General features: G+C 38.1%; 1 protein-coding gene across 4 annotated transcripts in view; it reads right to left on the reverse strand.

Moving 5' to 3' along the window:
- LMNTD1 (lamin tail domain containing 1) overlaps window positions 1–26,337 on the reverse strand; it is a 312,243-nt gene that overhangs the window by 18,528 nt on the left and 267,378 nt on the right. For 3 of the 4 annotated variants that reach the window (XM_064479123.1, XM_031443921.2, XM_064479124.1), the window contains 5 exons: window positions 12,296–12,414; window positions 8,817–9,052; window positions 5,947–6,145; window positions 756–942; window positions 102–221 (listed from right to left, as the gene is read on the reverse strand). In XM_064479123.1, coding sequence (XP_064335193.1) covers window positions 102–221; window positions 756–942; window positions 5,947–6,145; window positions 8,817–9,052; window positions 12,296–12,414 — 861 coding nt within the window. The remainder of the gene's footprint in view (window positions 1–101; window positions 222–755; window positions 943–5,946; window positions 6,146–8,816; window positions 9,053–12,295; window positions 12,415–26,337) is intronic. The other variant, XM_064479122.1, reaches the window with a different exon arrangement.

Below are 26,337 nucleotides of genomic sequence, written 5' to 3' on the forward strand. Positions count from 1 at the left end.
TTTAAGGATGGAAAAATAATTCAGCAAGCTAAGAGGAGAAGAGGAACACAAGCAGAGCTGCCTGCCCTTTTAAAAACGATCGTTAAGAGCTGGACACTGACTTCACCGTTAGGTTTGCACAGGATCGTTGTACAATCTGGGCTTGTCCTAAACCTGTTTTGTTCTTTCCAAAGAAAATCTGATGGTGGCTGATGCTCTGCTTCAGAGGCTGCTGACCAGACCTGTAAGAAGACACTCTGTTAATGACAATCGCCATTGGAGTTCAACATAGTTTTATAAATGTCAGAGAGTTATTGCCAATGTATTTTCCTAAACAGACGAGGTTTTAAAATATGATGACTGTATAATATGGAATGTCAAGCTGTGTAACTGAACAGCTACCATATGTGGTTTAATGGAAAGCGTTAAGAAAGAGGGGGGAGCTCTCCAGCATCACCTAAGCAAATCCTCTCTTTGTTGCTCTTTTAAAGTTATGTTTGTTTAGTCTTAGAAACTTAGGCATTTCATTTTGATAGTTAAATTCTAAAAACAGAAAGTACTGTACACCAAATTGAAGAAAGCTACGGACAGCTAATTATGGGTATTAATTTACATCCAGAGATGGATGAAGTGGCACAATTAACCACCAATGACCAAAAAAAAAAAAAAAATCACATTTAACAGAGAGATCTAGGGATGGAGAAACCACTGGTACTAAACCACAGTCTGAGCGGATAAATGAGTTCTAGTTCACAGTCTTTATATCTTATACTCACTGTTACTGTGGAATTTGCCTGCATTATGATATTTGGAAGGAATCGGTACAAGGAGACTACTTGTCCGTTTACATTTTGTTGGAGAGTATGGTTTCCAATCTGCAGTTCTTTGTCAAAGGAAGAGTTAATGAGCTTCACAAATAAACCCTTGACATTCACTTCAGCTATTTTAATGTCTCCAAGAGCACTAGAAAATAAAACATAAGGATTATAAGGGAGCGTGTCTGTAGCTCACTTTAAGAACTGAATATGCCTTGGAACTTGTTCCTAAGCTGTATGGTCTGCTGGACAAATTCTACGTGGAAATAGTGGTATTTTGACCCCACCAAATGGCTTAATTTCTTAGTTCTTTTTGTTTATCTATGCAATAAAATGATCTTTCACATAAAATAGTTATAAAGAAAACAAAAAATTATTTAAGTATCAAGGTAAACACACCATAGGGAGGTGCAATTATCATTATTTAAATTTCATACTGTTTCCCATAAAACCACTGAGACATGAAACTCTCAAGTAAATCAGGAGGAAAGTTAAACCATTTAGTTTATTTCTGATAAAGTTACTGTGAACATGAATAGCAACTATGTGCTTAAAAATAATTCTGAAAACTTAAAATCTTATACAAGATGGTGTTTTTTTCCCCTTCTAACATGATGAGAGCTTAGTATGTACCAGGGGCCAATTACAGTACAGCATTTAAATATACACACACATTTTTGGAAGACGGACTATGCTTTTATACAGATAAGAATAGCTGAGTTGTCCCTTTGTGATCATATATGTAATTGGATACATACAGCTTTTCAAAAATCTTTCATTATTCAAGTGGATTGTTAATTCATTGATCTTAAATTTTTATTTAATTTAATTTTTTTATGCACACAAGTAGGATAGATTAGCTTGTCTGAAATAAAAAATATCATTGTCCATGTCAGGGCTAGTCACTTCATTTGCCTTCCTTTTGACAGAAGGCCAAAAGTTACAGGAAAATACTTCACACAATACGTGGAAATTCACAGAGGCAGGGCTGTTAACCTGCTATCACACAACATTTAGTAGTTATCTTTTCCTTTTTCCTATAAGCCTTCCCATTTTTATACAGTAGGAAAATGGCCTGAGGTCTCTGCTTATATGTTGCGACTGGCTAAGTATAGAGTAACGTCCCCATCAATGTTGTCCGTAGCCTCTGCATGGTCTTGACTTACAGACTGTAAAGACAAATGGCTATGTTGCTTTAAAAAAAAACAACCATTTTCTTATTTGAGCTCTGATTTCTCTAGTTGTCAGGTTCTCTTTGATAGCTCTGTGCTACTTATCTGCCTTAAGGTTTCTGCTGCTCTAAAGCTACTAACTTCTCTCTAACATTTCAGTTCTTCCAACATGCCTCTACGTAACATTCTCTGTCAACACTGGCACTTGTGTCTATAGTTGCCAGTAACACAAGGAAAGACAAAGACCACATGACCACTTTTTTCTACATCAGATGCAGAGAAAGCATTTGACAAAATCCAACATCTTTTCATGATAAAAATTTTCAAAAAATAGGTAAGGAAGGACTATATCTCAGCACTATAAAGGCCATAAATGAAAAACCCACAGCTAACATTGTAATCAACTGGGAAAAACAGAAATCTTTTCCTCTAAGATCCAGAACAAGGCAAGGATGCCCACTCTCACCACTGCTATTCAACATAGTACTGAAAATCCTACTCAGAGCAATCAGGAAGAAAAAGAAACAAAGGGTGCCAAGTTAGAAGAAAAAAGTAAGTTACCTCTGTTTGCAGGTGACATAATTATATAAGTAGAAAACCCTAAGGACACTACAAAACAAATTCAGTCAACTTGTAGGATACAAAAATCAACATACAAAATCAGTGACAGTTCTGTACACTAACAATGAACCAACCAAAAGGGAAATTAAGAAAACAATCCTATTTAAATTAGCAACAAAAAAGAATACTTAGGTATTAACTTAACCAAAGAAATTAAAGACTTATACACTGAAAACTACAAAATATTGATACAAAAACCACAAAACATGGAAACTACAAGGAAATTTAAAAAGTCACAAATAAATAGAAAGACCTTCCATGTTCATGGCTTGGAAGAACTAATATCAAAATGTTTGTACCACCCAAAGGGATCTACAGAATCAAGGCAATCCCTATTAAAATCCGAATGACATTTTAAAACAGAAGCTGTAAAAGATAATCCTAAAATTTTTATGAAGCCACAAAAGACCTCAAATAGCCAAAGCATTTTGAGCAAGAACAAAGCTGGAGGTATCACAGTTCCTGACTTCAAATTATATTATAAAGCTAAAGTATCTAAAACAGTATGGTAGTGGCATAAAACCAGACATATAGACCAATGGAACAGAATAGAGAACCTAGAAACAAACACACACATTTATGGTAAACTGCTCTTCAACAAGGGTGCCAAAAGCACACAATGGGGAAAGGATAGTCTCTTCAGTAAATACTGGAAAAGTGGATATCCACATGCAAAATAATGAAATTGGATCCCTATCCCATACTATACACAAAAATCAATTCAAAATAGGTTAAAAACTTTAAGGTAAAACTTGAAACCATAGAATTCCCATAAGAAAACATAGGGAAAAACCTTCTTGACATTGATCTTAACAATAATTTCTTAGCTATGACACCAAACGCACAGGCAACAAAAACAAATATAGACAAGTGGGATTACACAAACTAAAAAGCTTCTGCACAGCAAAGGAGACAATCAACAAAATGAAAAGACAGCTTACAAAGTGGGAAAAAAATATTTGCAAATCATGTATTTGACAAGGGGTTAATATCCAAAATAGGCAAGGAACTCATACAACTCAATAGCAAAAAGCAAATAATCCAATTAAAAAATAGAAAAGGACCTGAGTATTTTTCCAAGGAAGACATACAAATAGCCAACAGACACATGAAAAGGGGCTCAACTAATCATCATGGAAGTGCAAATCAAAACTACAATGAGGTATCAACTCACACCTTTAGGAATGGCTGTTATCAAAAAGACAACAAATAACAAGCGTTGGCAAAGATGTGGAGCAAAGGGAGCCCTGTGCACCGTTGGTGGAAATGTAAGTTGGTGCGGTGCTATGGAAAAGAGTATGGAGCTTCCTCAAAAAATTAAAAATAGAATTACCACATGATCCGGCAATCCCACTTCTAGGTGTTTATTTGAAGGAACAGAAGTGCTATTTGTAGAGTTAACTGCACCACCACGTTCACTGCAGCAATACTCACAATAGCTGGGACACAGAAACAAAGTTTCCATTGACAGATGAATGGACAAAGAAAACGTGGTATATATTTTACATATGTAGTTGGTCATTGAACAATGCAGGCGTTAGGGGCACCAACCCTCCCTGCACAGTGGAAAATCAGCATGTAGCTTTATAGTTGGCTCTCCATATCCGTGATTCCATATCTGCAGATTCAGCTAACCATGGATCATGTGATACTGGAGTATTTCTTGAAAAAAAATCCACCTATACGTGGACTCATGCAGCTGAAACCCGTGTTGTTCAAGGGCAATTTTATATATATACATAGATCAGCCGTAAAATGAAGGACAACCTGCCATTTCTGACAAAGTAAAATAAATCAGAAAGACAATTCCAATTTATGTGGAATTAAAAAAAACCTAAGCTCATAGAAACAGAAATTAGAACAGTGTTTGCCAGGGAATAGACAGTGGAGAAAATGGGAGAGATACTGGTCAAAGGATTAATACTTCCAGTTGTAAGATGAATAGGTGCTGGGACTCTAATACACAGCATGGTGACAGTAGTTAAAAATTCTCCAAAATTCTATACAACATTTAAGGAAAAAAAATACTATTCCTTCTACACAAACTTTTCTAGAAAGTGAAAGAGGAGGGAACACATATCCCAGCTCATTCTAGGAGATGAGCATTACCCTGATACCAAAGCAGACAAAGACATGACAGGAAAAGAAAACTACACAGCAATATTCTTCGCAGACAGAGATGTAAAATTCTGAAACAAAATTGTAGCCAATCGAATTCAACAATATATTAAAAGGATAAACATTTGGCCAAAGGAGTTTTATTCCAAGAGTGCAGGGTTGCTTCAATATTAAGAAATAAAAATCATATGATCATCTCAATAGATATACACAAGGCATTTGACAAAATCCAGCATTCATTCATCTATTCACTGCCACAGGTTCAATATTCTGAATCAGAGTCCTGTCACTCCTTTGTTTGAAATGTTCTCACTGCTTCCCATTGCCCAAAGTGAAGACCAAATTCCTCAGTCTGGTCTTCAAGGCCCACTGTGATCTGTCTCCAGTCTGTCCCCTACAGCCTGGTTACATCTCTTCACGCGCTGCTCAGTATAACCATGCTTACACTTGTAACTGACCTTAGCTTTTCTGCCTCCTTCACTTTGTTTATGCTGCTCCTTAAAATCAGTCATCATTTTTAACATGGTAGGTACTGTATGAATAATTTGATGAAGTGTTTTCAGATGGTTGAGAGAAGACTTGGGTATTCAGTACAGTTAAATAGCAAGAGTGTTGATTTTAGGAAACCTGACCTAAGGGGAAAAGTTTCTTTCCTTTATGTCTGACCTTCGACTCTGGCTAACAATTTCTTTTACCCCTCTAATACCCTCTGTCAACGTGTATTTACTACTAACAATTCACAGTTCAATCTGTTATTCACTCAACAAGGAAAGCAGGGGTCAGTAAATGCATAGATGAGCCAGCTTTTTTATTTTAGTTCTAATATCAACTTTCTTCCCGATCAATTCTTTTTGTCATAGATACTGACAACCATACAAATGGATCAATGAGTTAAAAGCCCATCTTTCTCCTTCAGACGAAAAAAAGATTCTAAATCCATCTGAATGATTTGCCAATAATAAAAAAGGCTCTTGAATAACTGAGTTAACTTTCTTGGTAATGATTATGCAGTGCTGTTTCCTCTGGAACCTTTAAAGAGTTAACATTCTTTGTTTGTTTTCCTAGAAAGTTATATTGATTCTTTTTAATTGCCCAGAATGTGAAACAGTTATATTTTAATGAATTATTTAGAGTTTTAGAAGAGAGCATGGACCTAAACAATAGATTAGAACTTTAATTCCTACTGATTTATTGCTTTTACCTCAACAGAAGATATTAAAAAGTTCAAATAGAATAAGTACCTGGATCTAGACTGGCCCACTTCCTCAAGAATCATAGAAAAGTGCTTCCAAGTTTTCTTGGTGTGGAATGAGTGAGAGGTAAGTTTCTTTGAATCACCAAACAAAGACAGGAAATAATCCTCCCCTTGCCCGACTACAGCTGGCTCAGAAGCATGGACTGGCAGAGACTTTTTCCTTGGAAATTTGAGTTTGTTGACTCCTTTCAAAGAAACCAAAGAGGGAAACAACAGAGATAGAAGTAAATAAAAGAAGATTTTAAAAGAGGACATCAAAAGAACCCAAAGCTACCACCTTTATTCTTTTCTCTTACCAGTTATATTCTTTATACACTTTACTGTCACAGTCAAACTCAGTGAGGACAGTTAAAAGCTTTAAACCAACATCTATAAAATAACCAGTAAGTATTTTTAGTGATGCTCAATTCCTAGAGGTTATTTCAGTTATCTAAAACTATCAATTATATCATCATAATTAAGATTCAACTGATTAAGTGGTACTAGAAGCATCGTGAGTTTCTCAATAGGTAAAACATTTGAGTCTCTCAAATTTGAATATGTTGTATATAAATACAGCTTTATTCTATTTTATACTAGATTTCCTCCCAAATTACTACTCACAAATTAAAGCCTCAAATGAGTCCTTTCCTACCAATGGTCTGAATTTTTGCCAGGTAAAGACTTAAATTCACTCTAATCAACTAAAATACCTTATTAGAAAGATAAAGTAATGCTCAATCAGATTCTAGTGTCCTCTTGGAAACTTACTCTGTTAAAATATTCACTACTAAGATTCAAAACCAAAATTGGTTTCATGATTTTGCATAGAAAGAACCATGTTGGAGAAATCTAATGATGTGTCTGCAAAGAGAGAGTAACCCTACAGAGAGACATCATGATGAAGCAGATCAAGTCATGTGTCTTGGATTTAAACAGACTTGCAGTTGTATCCCAGTTCTGTCACTTACTAAGCCAACTGATTTAAACTTTCCAATTCTCAGTTTTCCTGAACATAAAATAAGGCTAATATTATCTCGTGCAAGTGATGTGAGGATTGACGATAATGTAGGTAAGTGTCTAGCAGAGAATCTGGCCTTTAACAGGTGCTCAATAAATGGTAGCTATTATTGTAGCAAGGGGCTTTGGCTAATGTGTCCCTCGGCCAAAATCACCAAAGGATTAAGACAGTCTAGAGTGTGCTTTATATTCTTGTATCTTTAATGAAACCAAAGCAAAGGGAAAGAGGGAAAAAAACCCAGCACATTATTTCCTAAGAAGGATTCCTTGATGTATTTTGTTTAGAAGAGATGTCTGGAATTAAATTAGTTCATTCCCATTCAAGTGACTTTATTTAATTCTTAAATTCCTTTGAGGAAAAAGAATATACAGCATCGTTTTTAATAGCTCATCCTGAAGATGAAAATCTGTGTATTCTAAAAGAAGACACACTGATGTTTGTTCCAGTGGTTATTTCATCTAGAGGACCAGATGGAAATGAGCCAAACGCAACATCTCTGCAGACCCAGACCTATCTAGAGAGTCAGAATCTACAGTAACTGGAGCATAAGACTCCACCCCAGCACAGCTCTCATCCTGCAAGGGGGTAGCCACTGTGTTTGCTTTTCCCCCAGTACTAGGAGCTTTCAAGTTTATGTCACCCAAGTATAGAGCATACGCCATGATGATATAGTGCCAAAGGATGAGAAATATTACCTCTCTAGATATCAAATTCATAGTTTTCACTTTAAAGCATATAGATTTTGGTCAGTGTGAATTTTAGGAGGCTTCTTTGAAAAATGTATCTTAGGCAAACAAACAATGAAGCATAAGGAATATGCCAATAGTGGCAGTAGGTCAAAATCCTATATAACACTGTGTCAAAGGCTTAGGAAAATACCAGAGTCAAAAAGAAATATAGAGAAGCAGCAGTCAGGCCGCAAAGGCCCACAGGATGGTACAGGAAAATGAAGACAGCAGGCAGTTGTGGGTGTATTTGTGCTAACAGTTTTGAAACTTGTCTGTTGACTGGTAATTACAGGCCCCAAATCTAGCCTTTTCTAGGAGAAGGTACTTACTGATAGGTTCAGAGTCACAACTTATTTTATCCAGCACACTGACTATGTGCTAGGTGATTTTCATAAATATCTCACTTAACCCTTGGGATTGCCCTGTGACGTTGATATTTTAATCCTCATTTTGTAGTCGTGGAAAATGGGACTCAGATACTAAATATCTTACCTAATGTCTCACATTTTGAACCTAGGTCCTCTGTTTCCAAGGACAATGGTTTTTCAGTAAACCATGGTAACATACCCTCAAAGTTCTCTAACCGTGGTGACTATCGCTGAGTGCATTGTTGGCAACTGTCAAAACTTGACTGCTGTTTCATTTTCCTCTCCTCCAAATTCTGTATTGTTTCTTCCCTTTCTCACCACCACTTTTATTACCTACCTTGTATTTCTCTTATCTGTCTTTCCTTACTTAAGCCCTGGTCTCCTAAAGGCACAGCATACACGAGACATTGCTTAATCTTCCCAGTAGCATTCAGAGGAAGGGCGGCTAATGCTCTATGGTAGAATTTTTAATTATCTAGCAATTTTAGAGTATCTAAGTGGTCAACCTTTGAACCATTATGGTAACTCCAAGATATTTTCATCATAGAGACGATGTATTTGGCCACAGATATTTCTACGACTGAACATGACTCCAATGCTAGAATCAGTGAGCGTAGTCAAGTTACTCTGCATACGACATTAAGAAATTAGTACTATTAGAGACAAACAACCGTGATTCTGGCCTCTAGGTACATAAGGAACTCTACTGAACTATTTGCTTTAAAAACAGTGTAAGTAAATCGGTGTATGTTTTGCTTACCCAAATTGTTTTTGGACTGGGGATGGCTCACTAAAGAAGATTTAGGAGACTTTGATCCAGCTGTTGATATAGTTACTCCACTAACCTGAGGGCTAGACGGATAGTAACTGACAGATGTTTCATCGGATAATGACTGTGACAATGACAGTGCCGGGGTGTCTGAATCTGTAGACCTTGACAAGAAATGCACTAAAGATCGCTGGGTTGTTGAGAGACCGTCATGTGTGTCTTCTATTCTGTGTGAGAAAATTAGTATAACAAACAAAGTGAGAAAGTCAAAGTGACAGACTATGAATACGCAAAGCATGAACAATCGTTATCATCCAGAGTTCTGCTTTGTAAGGGTATTGTGCATCTAACACAAGCACAAGAACATCTTATATTTCTAGTTTTAACAATCTAAATAAAACTCTGTGTCAAGTCATGCTTTTATTTTTTCTTCTATTTGATTTTTAAATTCCGACATTAGATGGTTCTGCAAAAGTATAAAAGCAGAAAGAAGAAAATAAAAATTACTATAATTCTACCAACTAAAAATTTTACTATTTCCTTCCAAGCTTTTCATTTTTTTTTAATTTTTTTTTTATTAAAGTGTAGTTGATTTACAATATTATAGTAGTTTTAGGTGTACAACATAGTGAGTCAACATTTTTTCCTTCAAGGCTTTTAAATGCTTTTTTTTCACTCAAAATTGAGACTCTATAAACCATTTATATCCCACTTTTATCACTTATTACATTGTATTTCCCTTTCCATTAACATGAAAAACACGATTATAATTTCTGTTTAATATATCATGGTTTACTGTACCTTTTCCCATTAATTTTTGCTGCTGTTTAATTTTGCTACATTTATAAAGATTCTAGAGTTGATGTTTGCTTTCAAGTACACTTTACAAATGAGTAACAGAAATACAGCACACGTGTGTATACATGTGTGCACTTGTGTACGTGTGTGGATGGTGACAGGAACAGCACAAAAGAGGGAGAAGAAAAACTTAATTTCCAGGTATTATTTTTATATGTAAATCTTACTATGAACAAGAATTTTTCCCTTCTAAAAAAAAAAGACAAATGAACTTATTTACAAAACAGAAACAGACTCGCAGACATAGGAAACAAACCTGCAGTTATTAGGGAGGGAAGGGGGTGGGAAGGGATAAACTGGGAGTTCGAGATTTGAAGATACTAATTACTATATATAAAATAGATAAACAAGTTTCTAATGTCTAGCACAGGGAACTATATTCAATATCTCATAGTAACCTATGGTGAAAAAGAATATGAAAACGAATATATGTATGTTCCTATATGACTAAATTATTGTGCCGTACACCAGAAACTGACACGTTTGTAAACTGACTATACTTCAATAAAAATATATATAAAATTTTTTCCTTTCTTTTTTATAAATATAAAAGTATTTGTTAACTAGTGTGCCATCATTTAAACAAAGTCTCTAAACTACAGTAAAGTTTTTTTTTAATTGAGTTATAGTCAGTTTACAATGTTGTGTCAATTTCTGGTGTACAGCACAATTCTTCAGTCATACATGAACATACATATATTCATTTTCATATTCTTCCAGTATAGTTTTTATAAGTAAAACAATATTCTCATGGAGTAGTTCATGAAAAGGCTGATGACAACTGCTTTTGAGTCACATTGAGGCTCTTCCCAGGAACCTCAAAGCAATCCATGTGTGTGTGGTTTGATGCTTGAGTTGTGAACAAAGTCCTGGGGTCCAACCCTTTAGCTCTCTGAAAAACTAGGTCCACGGCCAGACCGAGCCATTCCTGCTGGGGGCCACATATCCAGCCACTGTAAGTCCGGGGCAAGTATTTTGCTTCCATGCATGCTTTGTCTCTATTTTGATATCTTTGTTTTCCAGAGTTCCTATAAAGCTATTTTAGCCAGTCTTCTGTTTTTTGTTTTTGTTTTTCCAATGTTTCCACAAGGGAACAAAGGCCTGAACCTTCCTAATCTGCCATCTCGCTGATGTTAGTCTCAATCTCTTTGTTTACCGAGAGGGAATCACGCAAAACCAGACTTCTCTAAGTGTACCTCTCAGAAGGCACAGATAACTCAGGCAATTCTTTGAAGTAAAAGTTAATGGCATTGGCTTTGAACACTGCATTATTACTAGCCCAGTACTTGATCAAGCTTGAGCACATGCCCTACTGCTGACTCTTCAACCACTCATCTTTGTCAAAAAAGCTCCAACACACGAAGATACACTCTTGAGTATGACTGTGGTGGTAACAAAAAGGAGACTACAGAGGTCTATTGTCAAATTACAAATATTTCATCTCTGTTTAAACGGAGACAGGATCATATGACATAATTTTCCCTTGACACTGGATAGAATAAGCAAAAAAAAGGACCTTTCTTGTTCAAAGTTCCTTACATCTGGGTTTCATTACAGACAACTGGCTGTATCTTTTCAGCATGTTCATTTTGTAAGTTCTGATTCTTTTCCCCCCTCCGGTAAAACAATAGCGTTTCCAAATAAATTTAATTCCACAGAAGATTCACAATAAGCCTTTGCAAATGTTGTGATCAAAGAAATCTGGTCTAGGGTCACAGGGTGCTCTTGTTTTTGTAGTTGAATAAGAAGCTTCTAATGGCTGCATACATCTTGGAAGAGCTGAAACGTTTTAGGAAGAGCCCATTGTCTGAACCCTGCACCCGCAGACCTGTTAGACTCCTTTTGGAAGACGAGAGATTTTCCCTTAGTGCTTGGTTAGCTTTTCCTTTCCCATGTGAAATTTTCCAAGCCCCTTCTTGATATTTTGCTTCCTCTGTAATTGACTAGCACTAAACCAGAGGCAGTTATAGAAGTCCAATTCCAACATTTCAGTGTTATTTTGGGAGATGCTGCATTTGGTAATACTGAACATTATTTAAATCTCAGATGAGCTCTAAGAAGAAATATTTTCAAAATGGACTTGAACTGAACAGTAAACACAGGACATGTAGGTCCAAAGTAACATTAGCTTTAAATTGTGTATATTCAATATTAGGGATTTTTTTTTTTTAGAAAACCAATGCTAATGTTTTGAGAGAATGATTTACATTAATAGTAAAAATAAAGAGTTGTAGTTTTTATTTAATATCCTCACAGACATTTCCAAAACCAAAGTTCTCTAGCAATTCTCTGTCCCCAGGTGAGTAAATTAGTTCTAAAGAAATTGTCTGTCAATTACCTTAACATGTTAGATATGAGCTTTGGAATCTCAACCAGGTCTGATAAGATGGAGATCTGTCTGGGTGAATTTTTATACCTGTCAAAAACTAACCTAAAGCTTTTAAAACAGTGGTTGGGGAAATTGTTGTATGCTATAATTAACTAATTTTAGAAAATTTGTAGAATAAATTCTAGTTCTATTTCATAAGATGTTTTGAAACAAGAGATCAAATACTCCATCCTTATTCTCTAAAATTTAGTCCCTTCTATTCTCTTATTTATGCCTTTCTTACTGTACTTGATTCTCCATTTTATCTTCCTGGTGGTGGACTTCACTCTGCAGAGCCGCCAACATTTCCTGAATGGCTTGTTTGTCTTTCTTCTCGGCTGGAAGAGAAGTCTCTTTTCTTTTCTGGGAAAATAAAATTGACATTAGGCAATGAATATAGCTGAGGTTCAAGGCAGATTTTCTTTTTCAAGTGACCTCACCTGTTAATCTAACTACCTTAGAGTACCTGCCAGACTTCATGATTTTTTTACCAAGTTGGTGCCAGAACCAGGATTCTAATGCGAATATGTGAGTGCTGACATCGCCAATACTGACACTGGCTAAGAATATTAAACAAATCAAGATGGAGGTGTGTAGCATGCACTGGAAGCGGCTCAAGAGGCAGGGCGGTAATCCAGCAAAGCTACTTTTATGGTCACAACTTTCACATCTGGTCAACACTGCCTGTTAGAACACTATGAGGTAATGTCTCCATAGTTACAAAGTTCCAGCCTCTGAACAGTTACTATGTTAACGCTGCACCTGCTTTGCAGTTTGCAGTCGTCAAATAACGTAACTTGCTTTTAGGAGAGCTGTATCTTCTACCAGACAAACTCTGCCATCGAAATGTTTGATATCCTGTTTCGGATTTCTGAGAGTCAAGGCTAGCGTATGAACATTGAGGGAGTTACTCATTGTTTTGGGGGTTTTTGTTTGTTTTGGCAAATGCTGTTTGAACACAGGGAAACAGCCAGGAAGCAGAAACAGAAAACTTGTTTACTCTCAAGGCAAAAAGAAACCTACTGGTATAAATAGTGAAATCACGAAATTTATCACATAATGAGGCAAGTAAGATAGAGGAGAATAAACATTTGACTATATTTTCTCCATTTCAGAGATGAAGCAAAATTCCTTATCAGCATTATAGGCCAATTATGTAAGTACAGGATAAAGAGAGTTAAAATTTTATTAGAAATTTTGCTTTTGCTTAAAAAACAATTAAAATAGATTTATTATTTCTTGCCACTGTCCCAGTTTCCCTACCTCTACTTGTCCGTATGGTTTTCCAGCTGTTAAAAATTTCTGTACTTGAATTACATACATTAGCGCGGTGTCATTATGATCTCATTTGTTTTATCAGTAAGCCTACTCACGTTTTCCAACATAGTTTGGAGAAACAAAAATTCTGTTAACTGAGAAAAACTTTGGAGAGTGTGAATGTTTCAACGGTCATTTCTTACACAGAATACTTCCTTTATTTCCCTTCCCCAAATTAGAGCGTGTGTGCAATTAAAACCGATTTCCTCTTCTGCTGCTTCTCAGACTAAGCCAGTGGTTTTCCAGAGGAGACAAAGTGAACCATAAGGGGAATTTTGTAAATATAAGGGGACATTAATGGTAGTCATAAAGATCTGGTGGGGTGCTCCTGGCATTTAGTGGGCAGGATCCGGAAATGCGAGACTTTCTGCAATGTGGCAGATAATTCTTCTTGGCAAAGAAATTTTCCCATGTGCCACATGACCTGCCAGACATTCATGTAGATGAAAAATAGTTTATAATTATCTGAGCCTAAAGCCTAGCTCCATATTCCATGTAAATGCAAAATATTTTTGTACACTTTTAATATTTACCAAATTTTCCAGGAAGTAGCTATTATTTACATTGAGGGAAGATTATATACTGGTTTGTTCAAATAGACATTTTCCAAGAGTTGTTCATCAGTCTGGAAAAATTGCATCATCAATGGCTACACCACTTGGTGCATTCATGTGGTTGATACAATTTATCTGACAGAGTTTGTAATGGCAGCAACAATAACAGTAACAAAATCAAGCTGAATCTGATGAATCCTCTAACTTACACAAAATACAGAGAACAGAAGAGCACATCAGCCAATAGATCAAGAGATTTAAAAGACACACTTTGTAATTTGTGGATATGATTTCTATCCTAATTCAAGCAAGCTGCAAAAAATTCATAAGACATTGGAAATTTAAGTACACTGGATATTTAATGATATTAAGGGATAACTGTTAAGTATTTAAGGTGTATTATGGCATTATGACTGAATTTCTTAAAAAGACTCCTTGTTGTTTAGAGATGCATACTGAAACATCTATAGATAAAATGATATGATGTTAGATCTGCCTCAAAATAATACAGCAGGTAGAGAGCGGATGAAGATGTAGACGACAAAGACGCACTGTGACTCCCAATTGTTGAAGCTGAGTAATGGGTGCATGGAGCTTTGTTATCCGCTATGCTTATTTTTTTCCTGTTAATGTTCAAAATTCTCCATAGTAAAAAGGCTAAGGAAGGAAGGGTCATTTGGGGATGTGTGGACTCCATACACTGACGGCATTTTCATCAAGGCTATCTCTGATTCAGGAAAGACAGGATCAAGCTAGAACCGAAAGGGAAAAGCAGAAGCACTATTTATGAAGCTCAAGTCTTCCCACAGGCTCTCTCACAACGGCTTTGGAAGATGGGAATTTCCCTTATCCAAGGTTATATGGCCAATCGATGGAAGAGCCAGAATTCGGCCCCACATCCATCTGCTATAAAGGCCTCATCACTATACTCTGCATTTCTCTGCTGTAGCTCCTGTCCAATGTCTTCCTAACTCTTTCCATGGTAGCTGCCCAAATACTTATCTACTCCCAAGCCAGCTTTGTCCTGATCTTTCTCCCTGCTCTGTGGTCTGTTCTCAGACCACTTTCTCCCAACTTCCACACTCTGTGTCATTTCTCTTTGGCCGTTTCCTCTGCTGGAACATCAGAGTGCTGTATTAGAAACTGAAGCCCCGTAAGAGTAGATACGGGGCAGAATTGGGATGATGAAAATTGAGTTTTATAGTGTGATTTTACCTTGATTACAAAAAAATTAAAAGTGGCAAAACACCATATTCAGCAATTTAAAAAAACAGACATAACATTGTATGTACATAATTTTTAAAAGTTGAAAAACACAAAGAATTGGCTTTATGTATTCTAGTCATCTATCTCCACATATGGAGACACATTTGCACAGTAGGGGATTTTTTTTTAAGTCAGTAATATAAACAAAAATTCTTAGTAAGTGAAGGCTGTACATGTACAGAGAATTTTCTTCCCTTCTCTGGCTATGGGTGGGAAATCCCAAACTGAGTAATATGCAGTTGAGGATTACAATTTAAAACATGATATGTTCCACTAAGATTCAAAGAGTTTGTATGTCTAGGAATGCAGTTTCACATTTGCGCCCATACAAATAGGGTATAAATTCCTATTGTAAAGCATCTTGCTAGTCTAAAAATGTACCATGTTTCTTCATTTCCTTCACACAGACCCACCTGCAAATAACACAGCCCTGAACACAGGTGCTATTATTTCACTTTGATGCCAGGGTCATTTTAAGGTTCATAGAGAAGATAAAGGGCCACTTACTGGGAGGTTCAAGTTTCAGATAGTTTGTTCATATACGTTCTTGGCCCTTCCTAGTCACAAAAATCTATTGCCAAACAACACTAAGATCTCCCACCTGCATATGCGATACTAAATGTCAAACGATGGTTTGAATCCTCCGACATCCACGTCAGTTTCAGCAGTGGATCATGAACAACTGCACAGCTACTTCACACACAGGGTACATGCATTGAGGCTTAGCCTTTATCCATCAATCACGTCTACCTATGCTCTCTAGAGGAGTAACATGCTTATTCTAAGACAGGGCATCTCAGACTTGTTCAGAAGGCAGAGATCTAAAACATATGATCTTATTTGCAGAACACCATTTTCTTTGTAAAACATTTTTTAAAGATACAAACCAATATATTTTTATTTTATCTATGTGCTATTTTCACGTACTTTTACTAGCAAAAAGAAATCCACCTTATATTATCCATATACCATATAAACTCACAACCACCAGTTCACGTCTTAAAATAAAATACCCAACAAACTGTTGAGCCAAGAACAAGAGATTGGTTTTGAGTTTTCCTATTGATATGAATTTGCAATTTCATTTTCTTCTGCCATCCACTGGCAATCTTCAGCAGAAAAGTGGTGTCTGGAGCCAAAGACTTGTAAAAAGTTATTGGAGAACAATTTGAATTGAGAAAATGCTATCAGCTGTCTTTTTTTTTCCCTTTGCAAACAGGGTAAAATTGTTAAGTGTACAATAGAGGATTGTTGACTACAGGTACGACATTGTACAGCAAGTCTGTAGAACACACTCATCTTGTTTAACCTAAACTTCCTGCTTGTTGACTATTAACTCCCCATTCTCCTTCCCCCAGCCCCTGGCAACCACTGTTGTACTCTGATTCTATAAATTTCACTATTTTAGATACCTCATATGCAGCCTTTAACATAGAAAAAAAAATCAGTCTTACTTTATGCATACAAGAAATAATATGTAGCTGAGTTGCCCCAAATTGGTGACTCATTTTTATTTTTTGGTTTGTGGATAAACTAATGAATTCATTTTACACATACACACACACACACACACATCTAGTCTATCAAGAGAAAGGTGGAATACTCAAAATGAGATCTCACTGGGCGGAAAAATTAGAACTTCATTGGTTCTCGGCAAATTATTTCTGGAAGTAGAAAAAGACTTCTCATAAAACCAGATAGCTGAAAAAAAATTTTTTCTTAAATACAGTAACCTAAATTTGGTATTTAAATAAGACACTGCATCAATATTCTATCAGCACAGGTATGTGGGAAAGCATATCTGAATTTGATTTACATAATTATTTTTATAGTACTTGTTGATTATAGAATTTTAGAGTTAGAAGATACTTTGAAAAACATACTAGTTCCACACCTGGAAAACTTTATGTTACATAATAGATGACGTTATTTAAATAACACAACAAAAATATTTTAAAATATCTTTTGATATAGAAACACAGATTTAGTTCTGCCCTGTTTAACACCCTTGCTTCAATTTGTCATTGAGTGCTTATAACATTCATTCTTAAAGGTGCTCTGTATTTACTGTATGTTTCTCATTCCCAACAATTCAATGCTAATCATCACTATTAACTCAATCTTGGGTTAATGCAGAGATCTGAGGCAAGGGGTATCTGGCAAGAGGCTGATGAGGCTCTGATGAGGCTGGGGGACAGGGAGCAGAGGCCGGGGAGAGGTTAGACAGTGATAGAAGGTGAGTGAGAGCTGATGGAGAGGCCAGATCCTCAGGGTCTGACTGGTCAGTGGGCCAAGGACTGACAGGATCTGACTTCTGTCTTAAAAAGGCCACTTTGGCTTCTATATTGAAAATAGCTTGTAAATTCAGTTCATTTGTATCTTTACAGAAACAGACTCACAGACATAGGAAACAAACATGGTTACAGGAGAGGGAAGGGAGTGGGAAGGGATAAATTGGAAGTTCAAGATTTGCAGATACTAACTCCTATATGTAAAACAGATAAACAACGAGTTTATACTGTATAGCACAGAGAACTGTATTCAACTTCTTGTAGTAACCTATCATGAAGAAGAATATGAAAAGGAATATATATATATGTACACATATAACTGAAACATGATGTCGTACACCAGAACTTGACACAACATTGTAAACTGACTACTTCAATCAAAAAAAGAAAGAAAAGAAAATAGCTTGAATGAGAGCAAGAAGCAGAGAAATCAGAGGAGGAGATCTTTGCCATCATTCCAGAAGAGCTTATGGTGCTGGGCACCGCCGTGTGCAATGAAGGTGATGAGACAAAGTCAGATTCTGAATGCATTCTGAAGGAAATGCTGGCAGAATTTGGTGGTAGATTAGAAGTGAGGTATGAGAGAAGGCGAGTAGGCAAGATGACTCCAGGGATTTAGGTCTGAGCAACTACAGCTGTCAGTTTACTGACAGGTAGACAGATGATAGATAGATAGATAGATAGATAAGGATGATTAGACAGACTATCTAACATATGCAGCATAGACAAGATTTTTCTCACTTAAAAGAGTGTTGGAAACAATCAGAAATTAATTGTGAGAGAGAGACTAACTGGTTTACCCAAGGTCACCTTGCTAGGAAGGTACAAACTTGGCCTTGAGTATCGCTCAGGGGTTGCACTGTTCTTTTTGCCCTCAAGCACAGTGGCTCCTGCAAACGTCTCAAGTTTTTGGTCAGCAGAAGTCCAATACCGTGTTTGGGATTTTGAGAATTCAAAGATTTTACATAATTCAAGACAGTTTATAGAGCTAATCAGAAATGTTCTGTTTCAGCTGGTGTCTGCTGTAATACAGATCTGCAAGCCCCACATCCTGCAAATGTGATTAAGAGTAAAGATATTTGTATTTTAAGGTCTGTTTTTCAAGTGCAAAGAATAATTAATTGAAAAATACAGTGGACAGGGTTGAAGATTATTTGGGATCTAGAGGCATATACACCTGCGGCTTCAAAGCTGATTATACCATCATAGTTTTATTAGCATTTGTTTTCTTTTGGCCGCTTAGAAAATGTATGTTTTCACTGTAGAATGAGATCTAATAGTTATTCAGTAAAGAATATTTTTCTTTGGCTGAGGAATGCAAATTTGGTGCTAGGTATGAGTTCTAAAATATTATATTTGTATCAGATTTCCAAACTTTTTTTGTATCAAAAGCAATACTAGTTGAGACATTTTCCAAGTAAAATGAATTATACCTGCTGAAAGTACTCCTGGTTCTCATTTTAAGTTGCTGATTTTTTAAAAAGAGTCTGACCTTGAGGACAGCTGCCAGTTGGCACAGAACACAATGAAGATGAGAAGAGAGACACTGGCCAAAGCAAACCCCTGAGTCTACCAAATCTGCCCATGGACTCTTTCATGTCTCCGTAGAGCATCTGGGGTCTTGGAGTTGAAGGCTCATCCTTGGCAAACTCCCAGCTAGTCTAGATTCAGGGCATTTTACAAAGCGTAGTAGCATCCTCGGGTTCTGCTTGTTAAGACTTGCAAAGTCCTATGGACTCGCGGCTCCAATCTTCAGCTGAATTTGGATATAGGAAATTAGCAATTACAAAGTGTTCTTTCTGCCAGAAATCACATGCTGCTGCCATTACTTTGCTCTGTGATGAAACAGGTCATTTTAATCCTTTGTAGTAGGTGGAACAATGTGTACTCGACCAACCAAAAGGGAAAATACTTCTTAACTCAAGGGAGGTATTTGCAGCTACCACATGTGGACTTAGGTACATAATAGGAAAAGTAATCTTTTCTCCCCCAAATGAAAACCTTTTAAAGTGATCTTGAAATGCAACTGGCAAAGCTCCCTCCACTTTAACGAGAGACTTTGTAAATTCGCCAAAGTTTAATACCACCAGACCACACTAAACTAGGTTTCCAACAGCCACGTGAAAGGAGATGTGAAGCAATTACACAGGAAATGGTGTTTACTTGAACTTTAAGATATTGCCTCAATTAATTTTTTCCATTGGCAAGGAATGCACGAGCTGGAGTGAGGCAAGCCTGCGCATTTCATCCCAGTGATTAGCGCAGCGACTGGTCTGATTAGTGACTCAAGTAGTTCTACAGCTGATGGGACCTTCGGCGTTACCTAGGGCAACTTTCTCATTTGACAGATGAGGAGATTAAGGTCCAGAGGATGCACTCAGTTGCCCTCAGTCGTTCTTCTAGTTGGTGACAGTCAGGTCTTGAATAGAAGGAAAAGACCCAGCATCCTACAGAATTTGGATACTTGTATCTCCCTTTCGGCTTTTAAGTCAAATCCAAACTATCTTGCTTTTTTTCTTGATCTGTTTTTGGTTTTTTTTCCTTCTGTGTGTTTTAGGATGGCAAAAATTCCCCATGGTGATACTTCTATCTGCTCAGTCACTCAAGCCAGAAACCAAGAGCCACCACCCCATCCACGAGATCAACTCTTAAACCATCTGCTTCCCAAATGGCTCTCCGTTCTGGTCTTCACTCCTCACCCTCACAAACACTGCCTTAACACAATCCCCGTTGTCTCTCACTGCAGTACTGCAGTGGTCTTTTTATCGGCCTCCCTTGCTTCTAATGTCTTATTCCTCAGTGGCAAAAACTGCCAGTTGCTTTCATTTCCATTTTTTTCTGCTACACTTCCCTGCTCACCTTACAGCTGGGTGTGACCATGTGACCACGTTCTGGCCAATGGGAGGTCAGGAGAAGAGTCATGTGGCAGTTTCTGGAGATCCTCTTTAAAAGACAGTTGGTGGCACACTTTGCCCTCTTCTACTGTGTCCTTACTGAAGTTTGCTGCCTGTGACGTGGACGCTGCCGTCTAGACATTTGACTGGGGCCACACATGAGAGTAACAACATAAGGAGAGAACATGTCTTTTGACACCACGGAGCCTTTGATGCCACAGCAGCCTTGAACTGCATCTCTGGACACAGCTTTGTAAAACAGTGTTAGTTTGGGTTGCTATCCATCAAGCCAACCCTAATATCCACTATACAGCTGACCACCTAAATTCCACAACATCCTGAAGGTAATACTCCTGAAACATGGATTTGGTCACGCCTCCATACTTAAATGGCCTCCTGTTGTTTACAGAATAAAGTTCAAACTCCTTGACAAGCCACGTGGTGCCCTCTGTGACCTGACGCTGGATGTTCTCTGGAGCCTCATCCCTCTTCATGCTTCCTCTTCGTGCTTAAAGCTCCAACAGTATTGAATCACGTGTAGTTCACTGAAATCTCCGCAACCTCCAGGCGTTTGCCCATCCTGCTTCCCCTGGCTCGAAACCCTCTGCTTATCCTTTAAAAACCAGTTTGGATGCTTCCTTCTTCTGTGATACCTTCCTCTACCACCCTGGACTCTAACAGAGTTAATTACTCTCTCCTCCATGTGACTTGCACCTTGCTCTTGTTTCTAGTATTGCCTTTACACCACATGGTAATTATTTGTCTATATATATGTCTTCTCGCCTTGCATATGAATCTATTGCTTACCTGGGATTTCACATTATATTTCTATGAGCCCAGAAGACCAGAAGTTCTTCTAAGGTATATATTTAAGCTACTGGTATTAAAGCGAAAAGGATATAAAAGAACCAATCATATCTCAGAGGTAGTAGATGTGAAATGTGGGTGTATTAAAGTTAATTCATGATTATAACAAACATAAAGTGTTCAGAAAAAAGCTGGCAATAAAATGAAAATAAATCTGCTACAGAAGCAACTAACTAGCAATTCAGTGATATCTCCTGACTCATCTGGAATTAACAGAGAGAGATTTGTAAAGTTGGGGTAAAATGGAAGACAGAACTGGGTCTTGATGAGTATTTTTTTTTAGATTTATTTACATTTCAATTGATAATCTACTGGAAATTTGAGTTATAGGCAAAGCTGTAGGACTAAAGTAAGATGGACCCCATATCCTGGACACTTCAAGACAGGATATGAGATCAGGCTAAGTTTCACAAACACTGTCGATCTAAGGAAGCAAAACTTAAGAGAACATGTACAGCATAAAGTTCAAAATAGACCACATTAAATTATATTGTTTAGGGATGCATATATAGATGGTAAAACTGCCAAGAGAAGCAAGGAAATGACTGTCAGAAAAATCAAGATAATCATTCCCTCTGGAGCAAAAGATGAGGCTGGATTAGAAGGAGGCACGTGGGGTTTCTGGGGTCCTGTATCCCTTAGTCTGCTGTTAAATTTTTTCTTTTTCATTTCAGTTATCGTGTTCTCCAGTTCTCACTGGTTCTTTTTAATATTTTCTAGTTCTTTGTTAAAATTCTTACTGTGTTCATTTATTCTCTTCCCAAGTTCGGTTAGCATTCTTATTACTAATGCTTTGAACTCTTAATCTGGTAAATTACCTCTGTTTCATTAGTTGTTTATTCAGGGTTTTTTCTTGTTCTTTCATTTGAAACAAATTCCTCTGTCTTCTCATTTCATTTAACTTTATTTGTCTCTATGAAATTAGGGGAAGCAGTTATCTATCCAGGTCTTGAAAGGGTTTCCTTGTGTGGGAGTGTCCCTATGCAGTCTTCGTGTGCCCAGTGGCCTTGTTGGAGAGCCAGATCTGAAGTGGGCATGGGTCATGCCTTCCCCCAGAGTGTGCTAGCAGCTATCACCTTGGTGGGAGGTGGGGCTGAAGATGGAGGGGCTAGAGCCAGAGTCATGTGTGATCTGGGGTCTTTCCTACGCTCAGTGGCTACCACCACCCTGTCTGGGCTGGGATTGGGTCCCAAGGTGCTGGAGCAGAAGCCTGAGGTTCTGATCTGAGCTGGTTCCATTCCCTCTAAGTGGGCCTCTCCCGTCTCCTGGCTTTGCCCCAAAGGGGAACAGCACTGAAGGAGGTGGGGTCAGAATGGGCACCCTGTGTGGGCTGGGGTATGTGCTAGGATGGTCCTGGAATGCCAGTCTGAGCTCCAGACTGCTCCAGATCCACTGCCTCCGAGAGCACCAGTAATGGCCACCCTTGCCTTGCTAGATGCAGTGCCAGGCCTGAGCCAGCTCTGTCCTGGTCAAGGGCACGCTTCCCTCAACAACAGCGGCTTTTGCCCTAGTGGGGAGTTGTGCTAGAGCCAGAGGGGCTCTGGCAGGCACTCAGCGAGGGCTGGGCTGCACGCTGGGATGACCCCAGCACGTCAGTCAGTATCCCATAGTTCCGGTGGGTCAGTGCTCCAGGCAGCTCCCAACGCACCACCTCCACGAGTGTGCTAGTGATGGCCACGCTCATCCCGTTCAGATTCAGGCCTGAGTCAGAGCTGGCTCTGTCGCCCGCCACCACCAGGCATGCCCACCCCTCGGCATAGGAGCTTTGCCCTAGTGGGGAGCTGCACCGGAGCTGGAAGGGCCAGGGATGGCCAGGGGAGCTAGAGGGGCACTGGCGTGTTTGCAGGAAACTGGCCAGAACCCCGGGCAGCTTCAGTCTGCTTCTCCTGCCTACTCCCAGGGGTAAGCAAGTGGGTGCACACTCTCCACAAGAGGGGCCTTGGCTTCCTGCAGCCCACTGGTTTTAACCCTGCTGCGGGGACTCACCTTCCCAGTGTCGGATGCCAGGGCAGGGTGCCCAGCACACGGTTCACATCCCGCACTCCCCAGGGAGGATCTCGGAGCTTATCACTCTCCTCCTCTTCTGTGTCCCCTCCTAGGGGCCCAGGCGCTGACCTGACTACGTCTCCTCCCTTCTTACCCAACTCTGTGGATCTTCCTCTACAGCCTTGGTTGTAGAAAAGTCTCTCTGCCAGGCTCCTGTTTGTTTTCAGTGAGAATTTTTGATGTCAGCACGGGGGTGGTGGTGGGAGGTGAGCTCAGCACCCTCCTACTCCACCACCTTAATCTCTTCCCCACGTGTGCTGGGGATGTTTGTTTCTTGTCATAGGTTGTGCTTACATAAATACTTTCTTGAAATGACTTGTTAAGCTGTACATAGATGTTCCGTGTAGTTTTGTTTTTATACTATATTTCACAATTTAAAATGTCAACAAATAAAAGTGAAGCATTCCAACAGCAAAATGGGCAAAAAATCAGAACTGAGTGGCCATTAAACATTAAAAATATGTCCAACACCGTGAATAATCAGGGAAATACAAATTAAAAATACAACGAGATACCACTTAAGACCCACCAAATGTGCTAAAAAAAAAAAAAAGGATGACAATATCAAGTCTTGGTGAGGCTATGGAAGAACAGAAACTCCTATAAGCTGCGGGAAACCAAATTAAAAAACAGCTGGGGATTATCCAGCAGAGCTAAGGTGCGTACACCCTGCAACCCAGCAATTACTGTCTCAGACACACAGATAAGGCTGTTCATAGCGACATCAGTTACAACAGCAAAATTCTGGAAACAATCCAAATGTTGATCACTAGGAAAAAGAGTATCATTTCCACGTATACAACTGCCAGAAACAGATGCCCCAGAGCTGCACACAAATAGATGAATGAGTCCCACAAACAGGTTAAGGAAAACAAGTTCTCAGAAAAAAAGGATGATTTTTTAATATTACATTAAAAACTCACCAAATCACATACACACGTTAGAGATAACATATGTAAGTGGTAAAATTGCACAGAAAAGCAAGGAACTGATAAACACAAAATTCAGGGGGATGGTTGAGGGTGCCTATTGGTGGCTAGGACTGGGGATGGACATACCGGTGACTTCAAGGCATTGTTAATGCTCTATTTGTTCTATTTTTCCAGCTGGGTGGTAGATATAAGTTATTTTTAGATTACATATACTTTACCTATGCTTTTTTGAATATGATACATCTTTCATTTTATAAATTGTTTACACTGAAAATAAAAGACTGATTATTGTTTTGATGTTCCGGGTACCAGACAAGCTTCCAGGAAGGGATTATGAGATTTAACATCTTTATGGCAGAAATATTCCACATGGAATAATGATTAAAAAAAAAATGCTTTCTAGTCTACCAATTAGACTTAAGAGAGTATAAATTGCATAAAGCAGTTACTCAGTGTGCAGATACCCCAGATCCACTTTCTCTGTGAGTCCCTGCACTGGAGAAGTGCTTTACATCAAGGTTCAGCTGAAGCAGCCACCATTATCCTACCCAGGTTACCGCAAAGAGCTCCTACATTTGTGCAGATTAAAACTCCAGAGAAGATTCAATTCTCCTGCAAAACAAAGCTGATGACTTTGAAACACAAGATACATTGCACGTTTATAAGAAAAGAAAAATCAATACTTAATTATCAGTCCTCATGTTCCACTTTCGCTGAAAACCAAGTTAATTCTGAATGGTCTGTCAACACTCAATGCCTACACCATTTCTGTTAGAAAGCATCTTTTAGGTAATAATGTCAGAAAGTTTGATTATTTCCAATCATGCTCCTTTCGTATCTATAAACTTATTTTAATTAATTAATACCAGAAAAAGGGGGAAGGGGCCCACATTAAATTTTAATATCTTTTAGCTCCTTCGTCAATTTATCAGAAAAGTATGAAATCAGACTTATAGTTGGGCAGCGTGACTCTGACTGCAACTTGTTAATCCTAAATTTTTCTTCCTTTAGAGCATGCATCCAACTGAAAAGGAAAATACTTGAAACCTTCTCGCTGACTGTGTTTGGACCATATCATTTTGACCTTCTCCTGTTTAGGCTGAGAGGGAGGGGAAGTCAGAGGGGAGAAAGGCAAGCGTAAGCCATGCCTAGAGGAAATCACTGAGTTTTGTTAATTCCCGGGGCGCTCACATGGTCAGGGAGTCACAGGACTTCCCCTTCTTGAAAGCGTCGCATTTGCCTCAGACCAGCTTTCTCTCAAACTTTTTCGAAGGAGCTCTTAATGACTGACAGTCAAAAGATTCCACAGATTGTTTCCAAAGACGGATCAAAAATAAAAGACACTTCTGACTTCATCAAACCACCTCACTAAAAAACTCCCTTATGCTTGGATTTTCCTGAAGATGGAGGTCGTGTCTTTCAATTAATTTGGCTTTTAGCCCTCTCCCCACAATTTGAGTCACTGAGAACTGAACATAGATGAGAGAGAAAAGGGGGGGAAAGTGGTTGAAACATATAAAAAAAATTCAAGCTTTGTTTTCTAAGTCGCTCTGGGTTTTGTTGTTTTCCTTGTTTTATCTAGCCTAGTCTAACAGCCCTTCTTCTGAAATTTGGACAAGTTCCTATGAATGCACACTGAGAAACATCTGGATTCGTGGCAGTAATTTGCCAAACAGAAATCAGCAACAATGGAAAAGTCCTGTACTGCTATAAAGAGAGGAAGAAATGGTAGATATAAATGACTGGTAAAAATTTCTGATATATCATAATAAGATGTGACCTTTCTTAAGTCTTGCCAGAGTTCACTATTTACCTTTTTGATGTTCTTAATTATATAGCCTTTAATATGTGGGGCTCTGATTTATGTCACTTAATTTCATAAAGATATAACCAGATGTGCAATTCTTTCAATGTTCAAAATTCTCAGGAACATGTGTTGAATATCTTAATAGGGATGTTGCAAAAGTTCTTGTAAAGTAAAGTTACCTACTTTTCAAAACTAGATTTTAAAAACTTTCTTACACATCCAGTGTGACATCAGCAAACCTGACTCTTTGTATTTATAGTCAATACGGCACAGGAGGTCTTCGGCACATTTATTATTAAATAAGTTCTAGAA

Source organism: Camelus dromedarius, chromosome 25, assembly GCF_036321535.1.
Source record: "Camelus dromedarius isolate mCamDro1 chromosome 25, mCamDro1.pat, whole genome shotgun sequence".
NCBI classification, from domain to species: Eukaryota; Metazoa; Chordata; class Mammalia; order Artiodactyla; family Camelidae; genus Camelus; species Camelus dromedarius.